A 26,618-nucleotide genomic window follows, 5' to 3' on the forward strand; every position below is an offset into this window, starting at 1 on the left:
TGACATGTTCATAAAAATTGCAGGTAAATTCCACCCGTACAAAGCTTTCTGATGAGGAGATCCTTGCTGCATTGTTAAGTGGACAATCAAAAGGATCTACAAGAACGGTGGCAACCACACAGGTATTTTACCCTTACATCTTGGGGGTTTCCCATTTACTATATTGATTTTAAGTAAAGTGTCTTATGACTCCTATCTATGTAAAGCATGACAAATTATTTTCCATTTCTAAAAGTGTAGTTCTACCAGTACTCTATGCAACCACTGTTCAAAATAACTGCCACCTAATATGCCATATTAAAAGTTTCCACAATATACAAATTTTTTAGCTTTAGCTAACAAACAAATGTAAGTGTTTGTTTCTTATAAAATGCTACGCCCCATTGCTGAGTACGGTGTTGCACTGTGCTATGTGCATCTTAAATAGACCATTCACCTGTGCACAACACTCATTGCACTATATTCATTGAGGGCTCTGATACATCATTACATTCATGTGCTTTTTATTTTACGAAACAGGTTTTTATGCACACCATATTTCCAAATTGGGCTTTGCCAGTACCAACAACTGAAAATTGGTTATATTTTTATATTTAAATGCAGAAAATGAAGCAATTTCATACTATCTCTGATAAAATAGTTCATCTGGATACAATTTTCTATGAAATACTGTCTTAAGTAATTTCACGTTTTTGCATTTTGAGGTAGAATTTGCATCTGTTTTGCATTTATCACAAAATGCAAATTTTTCCAGTCACTACAGTTAAGTTGCTGTTAGTACTGAGTAACAGTTTGTATATCCTGATTGCAATTGGTTCCACTGAATTTCCTCACTGCTGATATTGGTAACTGCTGTTGATGGATAGAACTGGACACTAATTTCTGCAGGTTCCACAAGCAACTTACATTCAATTTGTCTACTGGTCTACTGTATTTTCAATTCTGTCACTGGACCACACACAAATCCTAACATGTTAACAAGGATAAGCTGCCTTATGAGGAAGTACTACTATACAAAATATGTAAAAAATGAAATTTACAAATTATGCTTCTAGAAATCTCCCTAGAAATAGTTGAATTACAGTTTGCTAAACAGTGATGAGATGTAGTTCTTTTATATTCTGTTCTTGATGTAAAATGTATGTACTTCTCATTTTGAAATGTCTGGTTAATGAACTTTATTGTTTCAAAAGAAAGAATACATGGAATATTTTTTTTTTCATAAAATGACTTGCACACACATAAAAAAAAAATTTCCATCACCTTGGTCCTGAGACTTTCGGAATCTGTACAGAAAACTTGAATAGAAATAAACATAAACATCATTGCTGACCTTTTTATTGCTAATGAAAACCACAGATTGCATATGATTGACAAACTTATTTTACACTCAAACAGTGCATTATGGACATGGTGTTCTGATAAAAACTTTATCTGCTAAGTCCTGTCAACAACCCCTGTGAAATACACTGCATGTCCATCCATATACTAACTTATTTTAATCTGAAACTGAACTGAAAGCTGTCTCAAAATCTATGAACTCCAGACAAAGTGGTAATTCATGTTCATAGGCCATTCTATAATTTATTTTCACGAATTGAAAATGTTTCAAAGTACTATTTCCAGTTCAGCAGCCTGCATGTTCTTTTGCTTCATTAAAATACAGTGCTTTTCCTGTGTCACTGGTGATGATTTGAGCGAGTATGTTGTAAGATTAAATTAGATTAGGTTAGATTAATACTAGTTTCATGGATCATGAATACAATATTTCGTAATGATGTGGAACGAGTCAAATTTTCCAATTCATGACATAATTAAGTTAATTTAACAACATAATTAACTTAATATAACAAGTTCTGAAAATAAGAAATGTTGTAGAGGCATTGTTACTGCCAACAGAATTTATGAAATAAAGTTATTCACATTTGTAGGCACATGCTGATGTAGTACAATTTCAATGAATTATCATTGTAAATGACATTAATGTCAGACATCAATGCTTTTGTTAATAATGCCCTCTCTCAAATAACTTCTGGAACATTTTTTGCTCTAATGTACATAATAACGTTGGAACACTAGTACATTCTAAGCAACATCCGCAGGTGTACATTTTCAGGATGATTTATGGAAAATACTGGAACTTTCAATTTGTCATACCATTACTGTAAAGTTTAAGAAATGCTCGCTACAATAGTATTGCTCTGAACCTTTGATTTTTCTCTTTGTTGTTCCACCCTTACAAATAGGGTTACGTCAGCCGTATTACCCTCATGGTAATCTCCTGGTACTAAGTGGGGATGAAATTGTTCCAAGCAGTCCAGAACTTTGGTGGAACATACAACCACATACACACATACATATATTTTATGAATTAGGTACTGATGCAGTCCTGTGCAGTCATAAAAAGCAATAAATTAACATACGTAATGTATTTTCATTCACTAATGTCGTATGGAACCGTATTCTCAGCCAAATAGAAAGGAAATTTTCATTGAATAAAAGTATGACACAGTAATAAAATTCAGCACTCATCCATAGTAATCTTGTTGTCACCTATTTAAAGACTCAGGTATTTTAACTGCAGCTTTAGAGTACATACATTCTCTAATTACACTTATTGTGAATAATACTTCACATTTCAAAAGAAATAACAGAATTCATAATTATGACATTTTAATCCATCCCCTTAAAAGTAACTGTGATACTAGTAGCAGTGAATTATGGTCCAACAAAATTTTTGAACATTTGCTCAGTGATTTAAAATGACTGATGGATTTACTGTCTGCCAACCTTAAAAGCATGTTTACAATTATAGTTACCTTGGCAACTCCATGTACACAAAAAGAACATACTTTCTTTCTTAATCCAATTCTTATTTACTTCTTGATGATGATAAATGTAAATCTTTGCCTATTCGTGGATATTGCCTTCCTCGCTGACAGTCTTCCGTCCTGGATTCCCTGGAGTGCCTACTTTGCTCCATTTTTACATGTCCCTGGCTGTCCTCATCCACTCTTGCCTTCTTCCCCTACACGCTTCATTGACCTTGGTAGGCAACCTTTCAACATTTGCTAGACATTTCCAAGTGACTTCAGCTGTTGATCTTGGAGCAGAGGATTTCATTTAAATTTTTCTAAATGGATGTGCTTTGATTCATGCCTTTCTTAGCCTATTTTTCTATTTTTTGAAAGAAGCTCATTTCTGCTGCTTGGATACAACTTTTTGTTCCCGTACTTACTATGCAAGATTTATAGCCGTAGGTCAACCTCATTATATCTGTATGTAGCTAGCTTTGTCTATTTTGATATCTTTCTATTGCTGAGCTAATTCCTTATGATTTAAACAGAAAGTCTGCTGGCTCAATTCTTCTCTAATTTCCTTTTATATCTTCCCATTTCTATCTAAAGTGTGCATCTTTGTACTGTAAAACAATTACATTCTTACTAGCTGTCAGATAATTAAGTAATTTTTTCTGCAAATGTGTAGCATGCACTAAACATATTTTAAGAACTGCAGTTATGCGATATGCAAATTATCTCTGGAATATGTTAACCTCCATCATGATGAACTCTTTGGAATATTATATGAATAAATGAATACCTCATTCAGTATCACTGAGCATGTTCATTTATACTGATGTTTACAGAACACAATATGTTTGTACACTATGAACATGTATGTATAGGAGAATTTAGCAGGAAATTCCTAATGACATGTTCATAAAAATTGCAGGTAAATTCCACCCATACGAAGCTTTCTGATGAGGAGATCCTTGCTGCATTGTTAAGTGGACAATCAAAAGGATCTACAAGAACGGTGGCAACCACACAGGTATTTAACCCTTACATCTTGGGGGTGTCCCATTTACTATATTGATTTTAAGTAAAGTGTCTTATGACTCCTATCTATGTAAAGCATGACAAATTATTTTCCATTTCTAAAAGTGTAGTTCTACCAGTACTCTATGCAACCACTGTTCAAAATAACTGCCACCTAATATGCCATATTAAAAGTGTCCGCAATATACAAATTTTCTAGCTTTAGCTAAGAAACATTGTTTCAAAAGAAAGAATACATGGAATATTTTTTTCCATAAAATGACTTGCACACACATCAAAAACATTTTTGCATCACCTTGGTTCTGAGACTTTCGGAATCTGTACAGAAAACTGGAATAGAGATCAACATAAACATCATTGTTGCCCTTTTTATTGCTAATGAAAACCACACATTGCATGTTCCACCAGCCCCTACAGCGAGACCTTCAGAGGTGGTGGTCCAGACTGCTGCACACACCGGTACCTCTAATACCCAGTAGCATGTCCTCTTGCATTGACGCATGCCTGTATTCATTGTGGAATATTATCAATAAGTTCATCAAGGCACTGTTGGTCCAGATTGTCCCACTCTTCAACTGCAATTTGGCGTAGATCCCTCGTAATGGTTGGTGGGTCACATTGTCCATATACAACCCTTTCCCAGGCATGATTGATAGGGTTCATGTCTGGAGAACATGCTGGCCAATCTAGTCGAGTGATGTCGTTTTCCTGAAGGAAGTCATTCACAAAATGTGTATGATGGGAGTGCGAATTATCATCCATGAAGACGAATGCTCACCAGTATGCTGCCAATATGGTTGCACTATCAGTCGGAGGATGGCATTCATGAATTGTACAGTCGATGCGGTGCCTTCCATGCCCACCAGCAGTGTACATCAGCCCCACATAATGCCACCCCAAAACAGCAGGGAACCTCCACCTTTCTGCACTCACTGGACAATGTGTTTAAGGCGTTCAGCCTGACCAGGTTGCCACCAAACACGTCTCCGACGATTGGTTGAAGGCATAAGCAACACTCATCGGTGAAGAGAACGTGATGCCAATCCTGAGTGGTACATTCGACATGTTGTTAGGCCCATCTGTACCATGCTGCATGGTGTCATGGTTGGAAAGATGGACCTCGCCATGGATGTTGGGAGTGAAGTTGCACATCATGTAGCCTATTGCACACAGTTTGAGTTGTAACAGACATCCTGTGGCTGTTTGAAAAGCATTATTCAACATGGTGGCGTTGCTGTCAGGGTTCCTCCCTACCATAATCCATAGGTAGTGGTCATCCACTGCTGTAGTAGCTCTTGGGCAGCCTGAGCGAGGCATGTCATTCACAGTTCTTGTCTCTCTGTATCTCCTCCATGTCTGAACAAGATCACTTTGGTTGACTCCGAGACGCCTGGACAGTCCCCTTGTTGAGAGCCCTTCCTGGCACAAAGTAACAATGCAAATGTGATCAAACCACAGTATTGACCATCTAGGCATGGTTGAATTACAGACAACATGAACTGTGTACTTCATTCCTGGTGGAATGACAGGAACTGATCGGCTGTCAGACCCGCTCTGTCTAATAGGTGCTGTTCATGCGTGGTTGTTTATATCTTTGGGTGGGTTTAGTGACATCTCTGAACACTCAGAGGGACTGTGTCTGTGATACAATATCCACAGTCAATCTTCAGGAGTTCTGGGAACTGGGGTGATGCAAACCTTTTTATGATGTGTGTATTTACATTTGTATGATTTAAGTATAGTGTCAATTACATGCTTAGTGATAACACATCATATGTTTTTCCTGGCTTGTTGCGGGCTTAGTTCCTTTCTTTGTTCATTTCCTTCTCCTTCAGTTTCTAAAGATTATTTAAATAATTTACTTATTTCTTGCAGTTTTTTTTAAGATGACACATTTTGCTATTTGAAAGATACATAAATGTCACTTTTTTAGAGAACATCCACAAAATCTAGAAGACTGTTGACAGATGAACAGATCATTGCTGGGTTGCTATCAGGCTCAACCCCAGCAAGTCCAGCAGACCAGGCTCGCTTAGCTGTAAGTTCAAAAATGTTTATTACAATTATAATTTCTTCTGGTAAATGCAATACAGTATTATAGATGTTCTTTTTGAGATAGTATCGTTAACTATAAATATTGATGTACTGTTAACCATAAGGAGTACTGATCAATATAAAGCATCTCAAGGGAGTAGGATGTTGGAATGTCCTGTTGGCTTTATGAGTCTCTTATAATGTATTAATAGAGTTGAGTAAAGTAAGAAAATCAGGTGTTTTAGAGAAACATGCATAATATTTCTATAAAGTTGTTTTTAAATCATCATTGTTTTTCACTCACACAGTGAACTGCAGCATTGCACTTGCAGTAAATGATAAATGTGATGGTGGCTTTTGGAAATGGAATGTTGGGTCATGCTGGAAAATTGTGGCATTAGCTTGGAGAAATGTAGAGCTATTTGAATAGTAAATTGCCAGTTTGGCAGAATGCAAAATTGTGCCTTAGGGGTGAGACTAGGATGTTTAGTCTAATCTTCCCTCCTTATTTCCGCACTTACCATGCTTCAGTCTGATTCAGTGAGAAGCTAATTCTCACTGATACTTCTCAAAACTGTATGAAAAAACTTTCTATTGTGTGCCCTACATAGATATTCTGCACCTTCTCTTATTTCTTCTTGTGAATCGGAATGTGTTACTCATATTCGCTGTGCTTGAATGTGTGTGTGCTCTCTCTTTTTCACTGGTTTTTCCATAGATTTTTATTCAAAGTGACTTAGTATACTTGAATGGCATCAGGGTGGTGCGTGTGATGTATCATAACAGTTCATTATACTGACTTGAAATATTTCATGATTGTTCAACATTTGTTTCAATTGTCTGGTGAGAAGGTATCTGAATAACCAATAACATCAGTAGTGAACAATTTGAAAATATTACCCTATCCACCTGAAAGGTGTTACTTTAGACTGTGCACAAAATGTTTACACTTACTGGTGCATTACTGAAATTACTGAGAGACATGTGGTGCATTGTTTTTCATTGCATTCTTCACAGATGGAATATGGAAAGAATTACTGCTAATATATGTGGAAGATCTTTCCGTGTACATAGAATGTACTGCGAAAGGTAACCATAAGGAAGGTGAAATGGATTGAACTGTACTCTAGTGACAAAAGATATTAATGTTCTTCACAAAGAAGCAGCTCATTAAACTTCCAGTATAAATTTTCCTAAAATTATTTAAGTCTTTCTTTGATCTTCTGACAGTTCAAATTATTCAAAATTTTCATAACATTATTATCAACAATATCTGATCATTAAATAGAACCATGCTACTTTCTTACAAACAACTGCATATTGCCCTTTCCAGCTCTGATAACTACACACTTTTCATCCATTCATCATAATTATGAAGGTACTGTTATATTTAGGTAACAGCATACAGGCTTGGCAAAGGAAGGGAACAAATATATGTAAGTAACAAAAAACCTTTGTGTTAAGATTATTTATTCCTGACTAGCTAACAGTTTCATTACATACTCAAACACCAACATATAAGCAATTTTTGTTGCTCCGATGGTAGAAGAGACATGGATCAGCCCTAGTGTTTTCAAATCCAGCTTGTTCCAACAACGTGGTGCCTGCTTGAGACCACACAGACTTTTCTTCAGTAAACATACATGTCCAGTATCATCTTCAAAACCTTCAGCTGTTCCATGTATACATCTTCTTCTAGGATACCATTGAGAAAATCTGTTTTGATGTCAAACTGGTCGAGTTTCATTTTCTGTGCAGCAGGTACTGCCGTCAGGGTTCGAATTGTATCATAGCACACAACAGGGCTGAATGTTTCTTCATAGTCAATTCCCTACCTTTGTACATGTCCTTTGGCCACAAGTCAACCCTTGAAACATACATTCCCATTTTCTGCTGTTTTCTTATGCAAGACCCAATGATTCTGCAAAACCTGTGCATCACTAGGGTGCTCAACTAATACCCAAGTATTATTCTCTTTGAGGGACTTCAATTCTTCATGAATAGTCTCCAACCACTGAACTTTATTACTAGACTGCAAAGCTTCAGTATAAGAGCTACGGGTTCCAGCTATGTACACATAATCTCCACTGCTCATCCATTCTGGTTTTTTCTTCTCACGTTTGTTTCTTTGTTTCTCGCTTAAACCTTTACTTCCTCTGGAACTTGATGTTGTGTCTAAATCTTCTTCCTCCTCACTTAATCCTTCTGGCCTTTTGTTATGACTGACATTTTCTGATTCCTTTTCCTCATCAGAAGTCTCATTAGGTTCACTTTGTCTAATGGTTTCATCCTGAGCAACATCAAATTCAGTAATGTTGGTCTGCAGATTGCATACAACTTTAGCCTTAAGTTTCACATCATGACTTAGCACAACCTTCCCCTGAGATGGTATCCAGACCTTGAAGCCATCTCTGTCATTCACATATCCAACCAGATGTCCATGTTACAGCCTTGTCATCAAACTTTGTGCGAAAATTCTTGTTTACATGCACATAACAGTCCGTTCCAAAGATTCTCAGGTGATGTAGGTTGCTAACTGGTCATCCATACCACAGTTCATATAGAGGTTTGTTTTCAATAGAAGACTTCCCAGTGTGATTCAAAAGGTATGTAGCAGTACTGCATGCTTCTGCCCATAGTTCTTTTGGCAGTTTATTAGGATTCAACATCGAACATGCACATTCCATAGTTCAGTTTTCTCTTTCAGCAACACCATTTTGCTGTGGTGTGTAAGGTGGGGATGATGCAGTGTTCAATGCCTCTGTTTGCCAGCAATTCTGAGACCTTCTTGTTGTCAAATTCTTTTCCTCCATCACACCTGAACTGTTTAACAATATGACCATCCGTCTTCATTTCATTCAAGAACTGTCCCAAGACAGTGCTGACTTCATTCTTCTGCCTAAGGAAGAAAATTTTTTGAAATTTGCTGAAGTCTTCTTTAAAACATACATAGTAATGAGCTTTTCCAAGAGATACTATAGACTTGGGTCAATTTACATCAGCATGGATTTGTTCACCAGTAACCATTGGTCGATTCATTCGAGTCCTGAATGGCAATCTATGCATTTTACCCATTGCACATCCATCACAAAATTCTTCTTTGCACCCTTCCACATTGCTGTTCATCTGCTTCAAAACACTTTTCACATGTTGTTTGTGTTGGTGGCCAAATCTCTCATGATAAATTTGCAGCATATGTGACGATGTCACCAAGTTCACTTCAACTGGTTGGAATTGTTTGGATACATGTATGTCAAGAACATAGAGACCATGATTGACATGACCAGTTATCATTGTTTCACCAGTCACTTTGTCTTCAATGTAGACACTTTTGTCATCAAGTCTTGTGCAGAAACCTTTTCATGCAGCTGCTTTTACAGAGAACAAGTGAGCACTTGCTTTAAGAACATAAAGCACTTCTCTCAGTTCAGCATTCTTTGTGGAATTATTGAACTGAATCTGAATTTTCACAGTTCCCTGTCCATGAGCCAACATGCTTACACCTCTTTTCCCAATTGAAATCTTTTCAGAAACAGCAAATTTTGTATAAGACACAAAATATTGTTTATTTTCAGTGAGGTGATTTGTGGCACCACTATTGCAACACCAACTGTCGACTTCAAAACCGTTATTGACCAAGGGGGGAAATAAAACATGTGCCAAAAATGCAAAATTCTGTTCAGACTGATTGATGCAAATGTTTTAATCTGACTTTTTCACTGATCACTCTGCTGCCCAATGCCCTACCTGCCCACATTTATGACATGGAAATTTTCGTTTTGCACGTTCTACATTCTTTTTCAATTTTTCACTATTATCACATTTATTTCACTGAATTTTCTTCTTAGGACTACTGTGTACAACAAACGCAGCTGATTCAACCATACTTTCATCACAGAATTCAATGGTGCACAATTTTTCAATCAGAAGATTCACACTTTGATTTTCAGACGGAATTGTGTCCACAAGTCTTTAAAGTTGTATGACAACTTTGCCTAGCATGGATAAAATTTGGCCATGTAAGATTCTTTCAGACAAAACATTTTCTTCATGCTTCTGCAGTTCATCATTCAAGTCCACGAAAAGTTTCTGCAATTTCGCGACGTGAGTGCTAATATCCTCTTTGACGTCACGTTGAACGCGAATAAATGGCTCTGTCAACATGTTCAATCATTACATACTGCTATGCTTGAACTGCACACATAATTTGTCCTAAATTTACTTGCATGAGTGCATGTTGAAATGAGTTTGAATTATATTTCATCATGTGCATAGCTTCCAGTTTTTTCATTTAGAAACAGCATATAACCCCTGATTCTATTTCAAATTTTGTCTAGTTCAGATTGAGTAATTGTGTTCTTACTTGATATAGAACACAGTAGAATAGTTATCTGTCTGAGTCACATTATTTTTAATAAGACACATGGCATGTTTCGAAGTGTGTTGTTGATTTATACAGATTTCTGTTATTTTGTAAAGCAAGTGGTGCTGATATCTGTGTACTCATTTCTACTGAGGAATCAAATTAACAGGGTGATTCATGACTGGAAACTAGAAAATAAGTTCAGCATTTAAGTTATATTAGGTTTGTGTTATATTTGGTTCCTATGCTGTGATCCACTGACAGTGTGTAGTTTTTGTTGCTCCACTGGTAGCCTTAATACATAGGTGAAATTAGTTTGGTTTTGAAAAATATTCTGTAATAATATCATTCTATGTTGTTTTTTATTCCTACTGAGTGTGCCTGACTTAATTATGGGGAAGCAGATAAAGTTTTTAAAAGCTTTTTAGTATTTTTTGCTCAACCAGAAGGGCTTCCTCCACTTTGAAGTATGCTGGAAGGAAGACACTTATTTAATACTTGATAAGCTGTCTGGCTGAACTTGACCACATCTCATTTACACTTTTGTATGTGGGATCTCCAAAAAGATGGTATTTGCAAACATCATACTTCCTTAATTATTGTCTGATTATAAGTGTTTTAATCAATGTTCAATTAAAAGGGTAATGTGAGACCTAAATCTTGTAAAAAGTACCAATCAGATATAGCCCTTGCACACACTGGTTTGCAACTTAAGTGAAATGCAACATAAACATCAATGAGCTGCTAGACATCTCACTTAAAATTGTTGGGACAAACACAAAAATTTAGCTATTGAAAAGACTTCAGTTTTGTCTTGAAAATATTCTCCTTAGATATTCTATAAGAGTCTGACATTTGTTATGCCGTATCAGACCATTGATATAAAAGCTTCAGTCTATAATTTTTAATTGATTTCCTTTTTGCGAGCTACATTTGGGATTGTAATTGTTTATATCGCTGCTGCACATTATAGGTCCTTTTCTTGATGCACAAAAAGTAAACAATTTAGGTACATAGGCATAAAGAATATATCGTTAAGTACTTATACTGCACATAAACTTCATGCCCATTCCATGCATAAACCTTGTCACCATCTTCTGTACTTGCAACATTCTATTTAGATACTGTCTGTTGAAAATCCCCACAATTATGTACCATTATTAAGAAAAGGGTAAACTGTCTTGGTGATAGTCACAAGTGAATGTAAATAATTTAGATTTACTGAAATTCACTTTGAGGCCATGATGAATGAACTATTTTGTTATATCTATTACACTAATTGTAGCAATGATTACCATTTCCCTAAAACCTCATCCATAGAATAAAACTGAGGTGTTATATGTGTATCTTACCTTATGGGTGTTGGAGTAGTTGTGTCATGCCATTATGAAGAGAACCAGAAACTATACATGTTGTATATCTTTTATTGCTGATGTTTTTCTGGATTGGCAATTCATAGTCTTATTATCTATTTTCTATCCCGCCAGCTCTTGTGCAGATTGGATGTAAAACAGGAGGAATGGAGTGAATGTTGTGTGAAGACTGGTCTAGTGACTGCATTGCCTAATCAGCAGTGCTTCAGTCTATGTAGGTGTCAGTTTGTCTGAAGACAGAGTAAGCTGCTGTGTTATGTGACTTAGGCATCAGGTGACAATAGTAGGCCCAAACCACTGTGCCACCCATTTAGAGCTGAAAGGCCAGCCTGACTCATTCCACAGTAACTTTGGAGGTTTTGTCATTAACCGATATCGTCATCATGTGGGTATTGCATTCTAATACCAGATACAGATCCATGTAAGGTGTAATGCTTACTGAATCTGTATGTAGCTTGATGTGAGAGCACAAAATGAGATCTTTGTGAAGGAAAATGGAGGGGTTCATGTGGCAAGCTGCTGTGGATGGAAAGAAACTAGGTCTTGATTTGTTGTAATAAGAAGGGAGTATCTTTAGGTGGATAGTCCCACTGTTGGCTGAAGAACTATACAGGGAGCCTGATGGTCTCACCATACTAGCATTGGCAGATTCTGTAGATGCAGTCCTGTATTTGGGGTGTTGGCAAACACCTGTAACTCTGCAGCATTGTCTTGCACCCCAGCCAGTTGCATGAGGCCAATGCCTGTGGAAACCACATTTATTCCAGAGAAATAATCAACTACAACAAATTACAACATTATCTGCACCACATAAATGTCAAATATCAGTTGTAAACTGACTGATAAATTCCAAATGATGGGACTCTCTTGGTGAGAATGAGTTGCGAGGGGTGTTCAAAACCAAATAAGCCAGCATGTGATCAGTAACCACTGTGAAGTGCCATGCTTCCACATTCAGTGTGAAATACTTAGTGGCTTTGTCTATATATTGTACTGATCCAAAAACTAACTGCACTTTTTATCCAAATTTCAGCTTCGAAAATTAGAGTGCAGCTCATATCCGATGCCTTGTCTTTTTACAAACAATTGCTGTGCAATAATTAAGCTCATTTTCAACAATACAATTGGTGTCTGTAGCCAAAGCTGGCAACATGACATTTTATTACGCAACAGTGCAACCTTTTACTGATGTATTACTGGCATTAAATTTGAGTAGGTCTAACAGTATTGTTTCATTAGATACAGATAAGAAAGCCTTATTTATGATGATGTGAATGACCATTTAGACTGAAAAGCATCCAGGCTAAGGAATTCGGCATAGTTACAATGCAAGCTTCAGACCTACAATTGTCCATTATGCCATCACCACAACCAACAGAGAGACCAGAAGAAAGTATATACTGAGCGAATCTAATGTACAACTTTGGGTTGCTTCAAAAGAAAAGTGGAAGAAGATAGTTTCAATGAAAAAAAATCATTCACGGGACTGAAATGTGGCAAGCATCTGGAAATATGGGACATCTATCACGTGAGAAATGATCCAGCTGAAGGCCTTGGAGGAGGAGGAGGAGATTAGTGTTTAACGTCCCGTCGACAACGAGGTCATTAGAGACGGAGCGCAAGCTCGGGTGACGCTAGGATGGGGAAGGAAATCGGCCGTGCCCTTTCACAGGAACCATCCCGGCATTTGCCTGAAGCGATTTAGGGAAATCACGGAAAACCTAAATCAGGATGGCCGGAGACGGGATTGAACCGTCGTCCTCCCGAATGCGAGTCCAGTGTGCTAACCACTGCGCCACCTCGCTCGGTTGAAGGCCTTGGAAATCAGAAAAGTCTTTTACATGCCACAACGAGAATTTCATGTGAGCATTGGGTGGTGTCATCGGTTTATGCAGAGAAATGGCCTTGCTCTCCAGTGAAGTACTACAGTAGCACAGAGAGCACCAGCAGGTTTCAAGGAGAAGCCAATCAACTTCTAGTGTTATGTCATCCAGTTGAAAAAGGCTCACATGTACTCCTTTCATCAGATTAGCATTGCTGACAAAACTCTAGTGTTTCTTGACATATCAAGCAATACGACAGTAGACATGAAAGTGGCAAAAAGTGCCCTAGTTAAGAGGATCCTGGAATGAAAAAAAAAAAAAAATAGAATAACTGTGATGTTAGCTGTTACAGCTGATGGGGGAAGGCTACCACATTGTATCATTCTGAAGAGAAAAACCACACCCAAAGAAAACTTCCTATAGGCTTTGTGATTCGCTGCCAAGAAAAGGGCTGGGCGACAACGCAACTGATGGGTGACTGGTTGTCTACTGTTTGGAACAGCACAGCTTGCTTAGACACCCATGCTAGTTCTGGATGCTTTTAAGGGACTTCTAATTGCTGAAATAAAAGATAAATTTTCTGCTCAAAAGGCAGATCCTGTCGTAATACCTGGAGGAATGACTTCAAAACTACAGATACTAGATGTTGATATTTTAAACATTTTGTGGCTGTGAGCCAGCAACCATGCATTCAGTTATATAAAATGTAATAGTCAGCCATCCATTTGCAAATGATTCTTTTAAAAAGCACATTAACGAGGTTTCAATAACTCTAAGACTATCTTCACCAGAATGGTAAAAGTTCCTGAGAAAAATATATAAGGTATAGATAGTATACATAAAATAAAGACATATGTCAAAATTCTCAATCAACACCAGAAAAACTGTACTTTGTACTAACATGAAAACACATAACAACTTTAAAATTCCAGCAACAATGCTCTTGTCAAATGACATGTTTGTATTCCATGAGACAAGATAAAAATCGTAATAATGATTATGATTTTTATTTTGACTCATGGAACACAAACATATCATAATGATTATGATTTTTATTTTGACTCGTGGAATACAAACATATTATTTGACGAGAGCTCTGTTGTTGAAATTTTAAACTTGTTATGTGATTTCATGTGAGTGCAGTTTTCTGGTTTTGGTTGAGAATTTTCACATCTGTATCTATTTTATGCGTATTATCTGCACCTCATATGTATATTTCTGGGCAACTTTTACCATTATGATGAAGATAGTCTTAGAACTATTGAAACCTGGTTAATGTGTTTTTTTTTTTTAAATCGTTTGCAACCGGTTGACTGATGATTACATTTTACCTAAGACTGGGTCTTAAAATCTTCTACTTTATCTTTTCCCCCCTGGATGTGGAAGGATCTGCCACTAGGATTTCTCCTAACTTTATTTAAGGTACGCCTGATCATCTAAAATGCCATGTTTTTCATTGAGAATAATATTACTTGCATGATCTTCATGGATGCTCCTTCCCTGTAATTTATCACCCTACAAAATAATAAAAATCTGTTGAGGATGCAGAAAAATGGCCTCCCTAAGGGAGGTTTGTAGTCCCTGATGCTGTATAACATCTACACAAATGACCAATCAATTAGCTCTGGAGCTAAAGCATTTATTTATGCTGAAGAGACAATAATTGCTTCCCAAAGTAAAACCTGTGAGGAGGTGTAGATAAAGCAGTCAAGGGCTCTCAAACATCTGCCCAAATATTATGATGATAACCATCTGAAGCCAAATCCTGTTAAGAAAAAAGTTTGTGCATTTCACCTAAGAAATAGGAAAGCCAAAAGAAGACTGAACATAATTTGGAGAGGAGAATAACTAGTTCATTGTGATACTCCTAATACCTTGGAGTAAAGATGGGCCAATCCCCTACATTCGTATCCCACCTGTTACCTATGCAAATTTGTCCTTGGTAGCTGCTCCACCTTTGAAACTGGCAGAAAAGCAGACATAGAAAATAGGCTGTTGTCAATAATGCAGTTTACATCAGATTTGCAATTCACACACTTTAATTTCATTTGGATGCTGAATGAACTACTGTTTATGGTCAGTTTGAGTTTCATTTATTATAATTATGGTACAGATAATTGGATAGCCACATACTGCACTGATTTCCTGCAATATTGCTCAAGAGCAGTAACTTAACACTGATGCAGTTAAGCACAATTTTTAACGTTCAGCAAGAAAGTTCAAAGAAGGGCAATGTGTTTTGTATTATTGAGAAATAGGGGAGCGAGTGTCACAAATATGATACAGGATTTGGGGTGGACATAATTGAAACAAAGGCATTTCTCATTGTAGGAGATCTTTTCACGAAATTTCAATCACCAACTTTCTCCTCCAAATGGCAAAATATTGTGTTGATGCCAAGCTACATAGGGAGAAACAATCATCATAATGAAATAAGGGAAATAAGAGCTCTCATGGAAAAGTATAGGTGTTCATTTTTCTGCATGCCAGTCAAGAGTGGAATAATAAAGAATTATTGTGAAGGTGGAAGGAATCCATCTACTCTGTTACACTTTCAAAGCTCACTGTGAAGAAATAAAACTCAAAATATGTGTAAGGAACAACAGCATCCATAAACTTACAGAGACTCCTGGGGCACTCTGCCAAAAGTGCTTTGAACATCTGCCCTGGCTCTATGTTTCTCCGCAGCAGAATGTCCTGCATCAGTCTGGCAAAATCCTGTACATGCAAACAGCTCTGAAAGTGACTGGACACATTGTGACTGGCTGTCTATGACCAACTCCTGTCAGTGAACTGTACCAAATTACATGCATAGTACTACCAAGTATCCACAGGAAAGCAGCTTCAGAAGTGGAGAAGAAGAAACAGGAAACTGATCACAGAATCCTTTGTTTGAACATAGGCACTGAAACAAAGACTGAGATCAAGAAAGAATATCACACTGACAACTACAGCAATTCCTTCATCTCCTGGAACTCATTGAATGAAATTTGGATGATATTTGTTTGCTTGAGTCATACCAAATGAATGTCAAAGAGGAACCAGCTGCAAGCTCACACCTACTTTATGTGTCATGGAAGGTGCTGAATGGAGTGAGATGTGGGATATCATGATGCAAAGTCAACCACCGGAAATGGGGCTTGAGCAATGATGATGAAATTTGCCAGTGTGGTGATGTACAGGACTAACGGCTTTTGCTAGTCTGCAAGGACCTGCCAGATACTGCACTATCAGTGACCTTGCTGCAGCTAACAAAACAGCAGTGAGCACTGCCAAATACTGGGCTCTCCACAGAACAGCTCTTGCTGTTTGTTTGTTTTTCTTTACCTTCCTGTCTGTATTTTATTAATTCGTATTGTACATATTAAACTCTGTATTTTTACTCCTATTACTTTCTGTCTATATTTTATTGAATTTTGCCTGTAATTGATTCTTTGTATTACGTAATTAATCTCTGTGTGCATGTTATTAGTACCCTGCTAATACTGCATAAAATAAATATATAAACACAGTATGTTACTTTCCCACTCTGTTTTAGACTCCTGCTATTGCTCACTCCACAGACATTTGTGCTGTTTCTGATTTTTGACTGATGCTTCCCAATATTTTTGTTTGTTGTATACATTAAAATTTAGTAGCATTAAATGTCTGTTGAATTATTCATAAAATAAAATGAAAGGCTGCTGAATACCATTTTTTTCATCTGGTTAGGAATTACTTAATGGCGGGAGACACAGAACAAGAGTGACAACAACTACAACTCCTGCTGTGCCAAGAGGGCTTGGTTTTCTCTTAGCACGTCCTGGATCACAGGTGATTATATGAGATACAACTCAGATTTAGATCCCATATATATTTTTGTGACCATAGCTGATAACATGTTAATACCAGATACATTAAAATATATTTGTAGCTATTATAGTGAGTCTTATTAAGTTTTATGCATTTATCTGTCTTGTCAACAAAATGCATTTAGACAAAGAATATTTAAAATTAGCAAAATTTGTCAGATTATTATGCCACGGTCTCCTATGATCTGTTAGATAACCCAACGTTTCATGCCTATCTGTGAAGGGCATCTTCAGGAAGGTTACAGTATTATAGCCCAGAGAATTTTAATTTTAACTTCTCCATCTGTGAAATTTGCATTTTAGAAAATTGCCAAATTGTCAACAATGAACATTCCTTGATATTGGATCAAAAGAAATTAGTTCAAGTCTTCATACCCCATATTTCTAGTAATGATTCTTTGATTTTATCTGTTGATGGGAAAGAGGTTTGTATTCTTTCTTCCTACATGGCATAGGAATATCATATTCTAGGTTTAAGATAACATGTTCTCCCTTCCTTACACTTCTGTATACCATTCTATGTCTTTACCTTCCTGATGTCCCTAGATCTGTTATTCTGAAAGATCATGTTGTTTGTTTATGTGTGTTTCTGTCACCTTCAAGATTTCCATTTTGCTGGGTTTGTACATCGTTTCTGTCTTGTTCTTGATGTGAATTTTACGAATTGTAGATTGTGTAAAACAGTTTCTTGTTATTTGTTTTCTTGGCTGGTATTCATATTCCATTCATCTCTGCACTTTTTTAAATGTACCCCCTTTGTTGTTTTCTTTGTTCTTCACTGAAGATTCTTTATATTTTCTTTTTATTACTATTTCTCAAAAATAATGAAAGTGTTTGATTTTTATTCTGAAATTTTCTTTATTTTGTATTTGTTCATTCTGTATGGTCAGCTCTTCTAAATGTTTTTGATTTTCATTGAGCCTTTTTTTTTTGGTCCATTTAACAACTGGAAAATTGGTTTGGCTAATCTGTTGTTACATTCTTTGTGATTCTAGTTTTATCGGCATTAGACCGTGATATAAGACACATTTCATCTCCTAATGCTGGAAATTTATTCTGGGGCTATAAAGATTTTGCTAAGTTGTTTTTTGAAATCAGAAAAGCTGAAAGTGTCTCCAGCATTAAGAGATGAAACAATGGGTGTACAAACATCCTTTAGACCATAGCCTAATGCTCATAAACCTAAAATTACCACGAACATAAATTCCAGCTGTGAAAGCCTACATTGTATATAAGATGGTAGGGAGCTAGGTTAGTGAGTGGTAAGAGTCTGGAACAAATAAATTGATACAATTCCAATTAATTTATTTAACAGTAAAATCAAACATAAGAAATAACAAGAAGTTTTTTAATTAACTCAAATTTTCCCCAAGGCAAGCAACATTTCCTCATTAAAAAACTAACATTGTGTACCTTTTGCAGAGGAGGGAGCCCGTTATACTACTGGTAGTCAAACAGCAGTGTATTACTATCTGAGTCCAGCAAGGCACAATGGATTGATGATTCAAAGTAGCACAAACGAAAGGTAAACCAGACCTAGAAACTGCTTTCACTTCACAAAAAGCCTTAAGCAGGCCCTGTAAGATCTTACTGTGAGCTGCCACTTCATTGTGCCAGCTCTGCTTCACTCTGTCCCACATTAGTGGACAGTCTCACACCAAGTGGCCTCGCATCCAGGGGGCTCACTGCTCTTTGATGGGTTCGTGTTTGGCTACCACAGGGCCCCAGCCTTTGCAGCATCTTTTCCCTTCTGTACTGCATGTCTATCCTATTGCTGTTCTTTTTCCCCTGCCGTGGGGAACGTGTGGGATGTTTTTGGAAATGTGTTCTGCATATTTAGTAGCTGATATCAGAACAGTCTGTCCACTGTCTTCATACTTTTTTTCTTTCTTCATTCCCCTTCTCCTATCCTTCCTCTGCTTTGGCCTTTGAGGTTCCTCTTTTTCTTCTTCCTCACTGAGTGCTCCTGAAGGCCAATCCATGAATCTGATGTGTAACAGGTGATTGGGTAATGCATAATTCCCAACCCGAAATTGACAGGTAGGGTTCGCATGTACTCCCTGGTACAGGCCAGGCCCAGGGAGAGATGATTGCCTGAGCTGCTATCTTCCCAAATTGCCGATTGGTCCCTCTGTCAAGTGTTCGGGAGGTGTGACCTGAGGTGTGAACAATTACCTATGGCGTGTTCCCCCCATTCAGAGGGGGTCCCCAGTTGGAAGGAGTGTGCCGTTGGAGATGCTGGCAATCGTGGGGGATTTTCTCATTAAAAAACTGACATTGTGTACCTTTTGCAGAGGAGGGAGCCCGTTATACTACTGGTAGTCAAACAGCAGTGTATTACTATCTTCTGTATTACTGTCTTCTGCTCAGTCAGTGTCTACCAAACATACACAGAATGAGGCTGACGATTCAAAGACCCTCCCAGCTGTACCATGGTTCCTCATGGTTTCATGTACTGAAGACAGTCAGTCCTTTGCTATGGTTAATCCATTTATTATTTAGAAAAGTGTTGATGCAATTGCTGGCCCTGTGAAATCCTGCTCTCATTTACAAAATGGCACTTAGCTACTTCTGATTCTCAAGCACAACTACTATTTGCAGCTTTGCTCCTCCACGGCTATCTTGTTCATGTGTTCATGTTGAGGTTTATCGAACACTGAATTCTTCCAATGGTGCTATTTACACTATGCTGCTCAGTGGTCTGGCTGAGGCAGAAATCCAAACGTACATCTCTGATCGGAGTGTCATTGCAGTTCATTATGTGATGAAAAAGGTAGATGCATCCTTAGCCCCACACACACTCTTGTTCTCAATTTTGATAGAGTGGTTCTTCCATCAATGTTATCACAGTTGACAGTACATTCCAAACCTGATGTGCTGCAACCAGTGTCATTGTTACAACCACACTCAAATGTCCTGTTGAAACCCGGCCAAATGTGTAACCTGTGGTAGGGTTGCTCACGACTGCAATTGTCCACCTCCTCCCCACTGTATCAACTGCAATGACAACCATGCCTCCTCCTTCCAAGATTGTCCCATGTATCTTGATAAGCAGACCGTCCAGAGATCTGGGTGAAGGCAAAAGTGCCTTACCCTGTTGCTCGGAAGTTGTTGGCTAGTCGGAAACCCTGCATCCTATCATCCAGCACTTACAGTACTGTACTTGCTACATGTCACTCCATGAATGACGTGGCCATGCAGACATGCAACCTCAAATTCAGCACTGCAGTTAAGAAATCATCCATTGTCATTGTAGCAGACCTGTCTCCTCCTCCAGCTGTGCAACAAGCCACCAAACTTTTGCCTCACTGGGGAAGTCACCTGCTATACAATTGGCAGGCCAGATAGGACAGAAGGAATACTCCTACAGACTTCCTGTGTCCCTCCAGCCATCAAACATCTGAGTCTTCCTCTACCAACCAGAAAGGCTCCAAGAAGTTAAACAAAGGCAAATGGTCTTCTCCTTTGCCAACTCGGAGATCCTCTTCGATGATGTTGCCACGTGATACCCTCACCTAGGCGACCTCCGTGTTGCTGGTTCACATCACCAACCATTTTTCTGCCCTGGACTCTACAGATCCACAAAGGGAGAATGCCAATGCCTCTTCAGATCTCATGGAGCAGGATCCTCAAGCCTCTGCACTCTGTTGCAGTGAGTCTTCGAAGGCTGGCACTCAGCAACTGCCGAGGTGACTCCCCTTCATTTTTTCCCTCCTCCCCTTTCCTCATTATGACTCTCCTCTAGTGGGATGTCCATGGCCTTCGATCCAACTAAGAGGACTTACAAAAGAATCGGAGGGTCAATTTGTTCTCTGCCTCCAGGAAACAAAAAATTGCTTCCTCATGACCGCTTTCAGCTCTCGCATTTTTTCCCAGAGCACTTGACCTTCTCCCGAGGATGGCATTCTGTGACGTGGGGGACTCATGCTGCTCATGTGGGATGAGGTTCTTAGTCAACCTGTCTCCCTGACTACCGAGCTTCAAGCTGTTGCAGTCCACCTTATACATCACTCTGTCACTTGGTGTCACCAGGGCCAACTTCCTTCAGCTTATTGGGCCACTGCCTCACCTCTTTCTGCTGCTCAGTGACTTTAAGCAGACATTGTATGTCCTATGCCGCCAATGTTAAATTATCGAATTTTGTGACCCATTATCTTGGAAACTTTTTAAGATACTGACTTACAATTTTCCATAATTGTTGAATGCACCTTTCTAGATACACTGAACTAGAATTAATACTAGAATTGTATTGTGGGGCATGTAATCTTCTTTTTCAAACACTAAATTTTTGACAGAATTTTGTAAATAAATGAACATAAAAACAAAACAACTCAGGAAATTTTAATTATTCTAGTTCCATATGTGTTGAATTTCACGCTTGGCGTGCTGTGAAAATTTCATGTATCTACCATCAGCACTTTTTTAGAAAATGGGTCATTTATTGCAAAAAATGTAGTTAAGAGATACTGAGGTTTAAAACTTTTTATATTACAAATTCTTATACATTCATACATTCCTGCGTCTTTTATGCACTAGAATTGTCCTGGCCCATAGTCTGTATCTTCTTCAGTGCCACAACAGCCCAGTGCTTGCTGCCTCCTTTCCTTTCTCGCTTCTTTTGTCATTTTCAGAGCAGCTAACTCTGCTTCATGTATACGAAGCTCATCCAGTTCCCGTAGTCCTTTAGCTGTGTTCTGTCCAAATCTTACCCCTAACTTCTCCAGAACATTAAGTCTTTCATAGTTCCCACCATTAAAATTTATTACAGCATCAGACTCTGCTCACTTTACAGTCATTAGGCCAACAAATACATTTTTAGGCATACGGCACCACACAACATTACTGAAGGACTCAATCACATTCAGGGTCTTCCCATGTAAACACTTCTTTAGTAGCTGAGGATTTGCCAAATCTCTGTAAATAGGTTTGATTGCCTCCATTACTGCCAAAGGAAGAGAATGTTTATGTGTAAATCCATGCATGGTGCCAGAAAATTCAGCTTGCCTATATTTACACCAAGTGTTTGGTGGAGGTGGACACAAAGCATGACACGGCTTTTCATCAGTTGATATTCGATGAAAGAAAGTGCTCCACACAGCTCTTTTCATTGTCTCTAAATTGTCACAGTTACCTCTACTGGCCTTCCCATAATACTGTAATTCATCAATTACTTTGTCCAGTAGTCTTCCAGCACATTTTATTGTCTTGCCATCAGACAGTTTTGTGTTACCCAGCTTGGTTTTTAGGCTATGCAGATGTGTTCCCATCCTTTTCTTGACATATCCTACACACTCAAGTTTTTGTACAGGAACTGGCTTACTGTTTTGTACTGCAATGAAAGCCTTGATGTCTCCATCACATAAGTAATTCACATCTCTGACACCTCTCTCCCTCTGCAAACACTGGAAAATGTTAACTGCTCCTTTTAGCTCCAGTCTTCCACTTGTGGCATCATAATTTTTTATACACTGCTGATTATGAAGTAATCTATTCTTCTGGTTCACTGTACAACCTTGTCAGTACTTACTGAGAAATTCCAAATCCAGAACTTTTCCAGTGTCAATACTTATTGCAGATGTAAAACCATTTTTAGAACTAAAACCATGCTTTTGACAGGATCCATCCACAGAAATGGTGATCACTGTGTCACCCTCATTTTGTTCAACAGCTTCTGATGTAACAGCAACCACTGAATCTTCAGCCACAGCATTTACAGAGTCCCCAATTGCTGTTACATATTTCATGTACGTAGAAGGTGGTTTTGGCAAATACAACACAGTGCAGAGAACTTTATCAGCCCTTGCGCCTTTACCAATGCATCTAAGGCCATAGAACAGTCTCACATTAGTTTCATACAATTCACTACCTGAACACTTTGATGAAGTATGAAATGCGTTTTTGTTTTTGCACGTATGACATTTCATAATTAATTTAGACACAACACCTATTCTAGCTCCAATATTCTCATAAAGTTTAACTTCACCACCACAAAACAGCAAGAGACAGTTTCAGAAAGAACTTGTGCAAGGATTTTCAGATCAATAATGACGTTGTCCAAAATATCATTATTTTTTCCACCGTCACCCGTTTCTAAAGTTACTTTCCTTTTCGATGCACTTGGGGGTGTGGTCACTTCAGAAACATTATCATGGTTTCTTTCACTGCTAACACACGTGTTTTTAAGAACTTCAGAAGAAAATGCAGGTCTCACATATCTGTTACATGCAAATTTGCGTTCTTGAAGTTACTTTTACACTTAGTCATCTTATTTACATATAAATATAAAGAGGGAAACATTCCACGTGGGAAAAATATATCTAAAAAGAAAGATGATGAGACTTACCAAACAAACACGCTGGCAGGTCGATAGACACGCAAACAAACACAAACATACACACAAAATTCAAGCTTTCGCAACAAACGGTTGCTTCATCAGGAAAGAGGGAAGGAGAGGGAAAGACGAAAGGATGTGGGTTTTAAGGGAGAGGGTAAGGAGTCATTCAAATCCCGGGAACAGAAAGACTTACCTTAGGGGGAAAAAAGGACAGGTATACACTCGCACACACACACATATCCATCCGCATATACACAGACACAAGCCTTGGCTTCTTTCCGTTCCCGGGATTTGAATGACTCCTTACCCTCTCCCTTAAAACCCACATCCTTTCGTCTTTCCCTCTCCTTCCCTCTTTCCTGATGAAGCAACCATTTGTTGCGAAAGCTTGAATTTTGTGTGTATGTTTGTGTTTGTTTGTGTGTCTATCGACCTGCCAGCGTTTTTGTTTGGTAAGTCTCATCATCTTTCTTTTTAGATATATTTACATATAAAAAGCAATAGAAGTTGGGCTTACTACAAAAATAGCTGATAATCACACTACTTTCAACAAAAACTCATATCAGAAACAAAGGAATGATTTGTTTATTCGTAATGCCAACTTCTGAGACATAGCAGTAGGCACAAAACAAAGCTATTCACAGCCTTCTAGAGTGTGCAGTTCCCAAGATATGACTGCTTAACTGTAGCAGTATATGCGTAGCCGCAAAATTTGACAGTCACACATATGTTATTTGAAGGTCTCACAATTGTCTGATCTTAATGTATTATATACCAAAATGCTCAGGAAAGTCCAAAGTACATTATGGAGTAGAAAACAAAAAATGTCAAATTTCAACGAATTTCACATACATTACTTAAAGCATGCCATCCCCTTTGGGGCTCACCCAGAACCTGTCAGAGAGGTGTCCTTTTGGCTGACCTCCTCAATCACCTTCATCTCATCTGCCTTACATGAGAGCACCAATGTTCCTTTCAGACTCCATTCATACCTATTCCCATTTGGATCTCTCTTTCTGCACTGCCCAGCTTGGCCATCTCTTGAGTGGTCCATTCTCTCTGTCATGTACTTGTAGGCATCTTTTTAAAAGATTAGGAATTCTTACAACAGTCTCACAGTACATTTACTCAGTAATGAAATTTGTTCTCAACAACATGGACCAGTTTAAGAACAACAGTGACATTCATGATTATATTACCAGAAGAAAGAATGACTTACACTGTCCTCTACTTAACCTATCTTTGGCACAGAAAGGATTAAAATATGCTGCTGTAAAACTCTTCAATAAATTGCCAGATGAAATAAACTATCTGACAGACCGCAGTAACAGTTTTAAAAATAAATTGAAATTATATCTTCTTGACAACTCCTTCTATACCATAGATGAATTTTTGAACACTTAACTTTCAAATGCACATTTCTTATGCACTTTTTACACATTCCACATCATAACAGATACTGTGAGATTGATCAATGGAACACGTAACTAACTAACTACCTTCCTCTTTGCTGCACCATGTCCGGTCCCTTGGTGGACTGAGGTGTGCTGTGAAGCAGTTCGTGCACAGGGACTTGCTCTCTGTATTTTTAACCATCATTCTATGATGGCAAACTGCATTCATTACAAACAGTTGCATGCACAGTGTCGTTGTCATATTCTTTGGGATAGCAGGGAAGCTAGCTGGATTTCCTTTACTAGTATTTTTAGCAGTTCCACACTATCTTCCATCATGTGGGCCAACCTCTGACAGCTGTCTGGGGCCAACGTCTATTCCCCAATTTTCTTCTTCCATTGGAAACAAGTGGAGGAGACTCGGGTGATACTCTTCTCTTCTTAGAATCATGAGTGCTATTATGCTGCTTTTACTATGAGGGAGCTAGATCATGCTCTCACTTCATCCCAATCCTCTGTCCCAGGGCTGGACAATGTTCACATTCAGTTGTTGCAGAAACTTTCTCTTGCGGATAAGCACTTTCTCCTTCATATGTGCAATCACGTCTGGGCAGAGGGCATGTTTCCCACATGCTGGCCTGAAGCCACTGTCACACCCATGCCTAAGGCCAGCAAGGACAAACACCTTCCTTATAGTTATCACTCTGCCTCTCTCACCAGCTGTGTTTGCAAGGTGATGGAATGTATAATTCTTGCCTGGCAGGTATGGTGGCTTGAGTCTCACAATTTACTAACCACTGCACAGTGTGGATTTTGAGTGTGCCGTTCTGTGGTTGACCATTTTATCACTTTGTCAACCCATGTCATGAATGGTTTAGTGCAGAAATACCGTGGCCATGTTTTTTGATTTGAAGAAAGCCTACGACAACTGCTGGAGGACTGGTATCCTCCGTACTCTCTACATGTGGGGTGAGCTTCCATGGCTACATGCCCTGTTTCCTTCATTGACTGAGTTTTCAAGGTATGTGTGAGTTCTGCCTTGTTGGACACCTTTTTTCAGGAAAACGGTGTGCCTCAGGGTTCCACCCTAGTGTCACCCCCTTTGCTATCACCAGTAACCCTGCTCTGGCCCATTTCCTGCTGGGTAACTCCAGCTTCCTTTTCATTGACAATTTTGTGATCTATTGAAGTTCTCCACGGACTTGTCTCCTTGCGTGGCATCTTTAGTGATGTCTCAGTCACCTTTACTCATGGAGCATTGATAATGGCTTTTGCTTTTCCACTGACAAAACTGTCTGTAGGAATTGCTGGTGGCACCATTGGTTTCTTCGACCGCCTTTACATCTTGGGTCTGTTGCTCTTCTGTTCACTGAAACTATGAAACTGCTGGGGCTCATGTTCAATAGGAAACGTTTTTGGCCCTCTCGTGTGTCTTACCTGGCTGCCCACTGTACGTTGCCCCTCAAAGTCCTACGTGTCCTCAGTTGTACTTCCTGGGGAGCGGATCGGACCACCCTCCTCCATTTGTATCTGTTCCCTATCTGGTCGAAACTAGGCTCCGGCTGTTTTGTTTATGCCTCTGCATGTCCGTCCCTCTTACACCATCT

General features: G+C 38.5%; 1 protein-coding gene across 4 annotated transcripts in view; it reads left to right on the forward strand.

Annotated features, from left to right (window-relative positions):
• Positions 1-26,618, forward strand: part of LOC126175602 (mucin-17-like) — a 207,199-nt gene that overhangs the window by 138,481 nt on the left and 42,100 nt on the right. For 3 of the 4 annotated variants that reach the window (XM_049922475.1, XM_049922477.1, XM_049922479.1), the window contains 4 exons: positions 24-122; positions 3,733-3,831; positions 5,773-5,877; positions 17,144-17,245. In XM_049922475.1, the coding sequence (XP_049778432.1) occupies positions 24-122; positions 3,733-3,831; positions 5,773-5,877; positions 17,144-17,245 (405 nt within the window). The remainder of the gene's footprint in view (positions 1-23; positions 123-3,732; positions 3,832-5,772; positions 5,878-17,143; positions 17,246-26,618) is intronic. The other variant, XM_049922476.1, reaches the window with a different exon arrangement.

This window comes from Schistocerca cancellata, chromosome 3 (genome assembly GCF_023864275.1).
Source record: "Schistocerca cancellata isolate TAMUIC-IGC-003103 chromosome 3, iqSchCanc2.1, whole genome shotgun sequence".
Classification (NCBI taxonomy): Eukaryota; Metazoa; Arthropoda; class Insecta; order Orthoptera; family Acrididae; genus Schistocerca; species Schistocerca cancellata.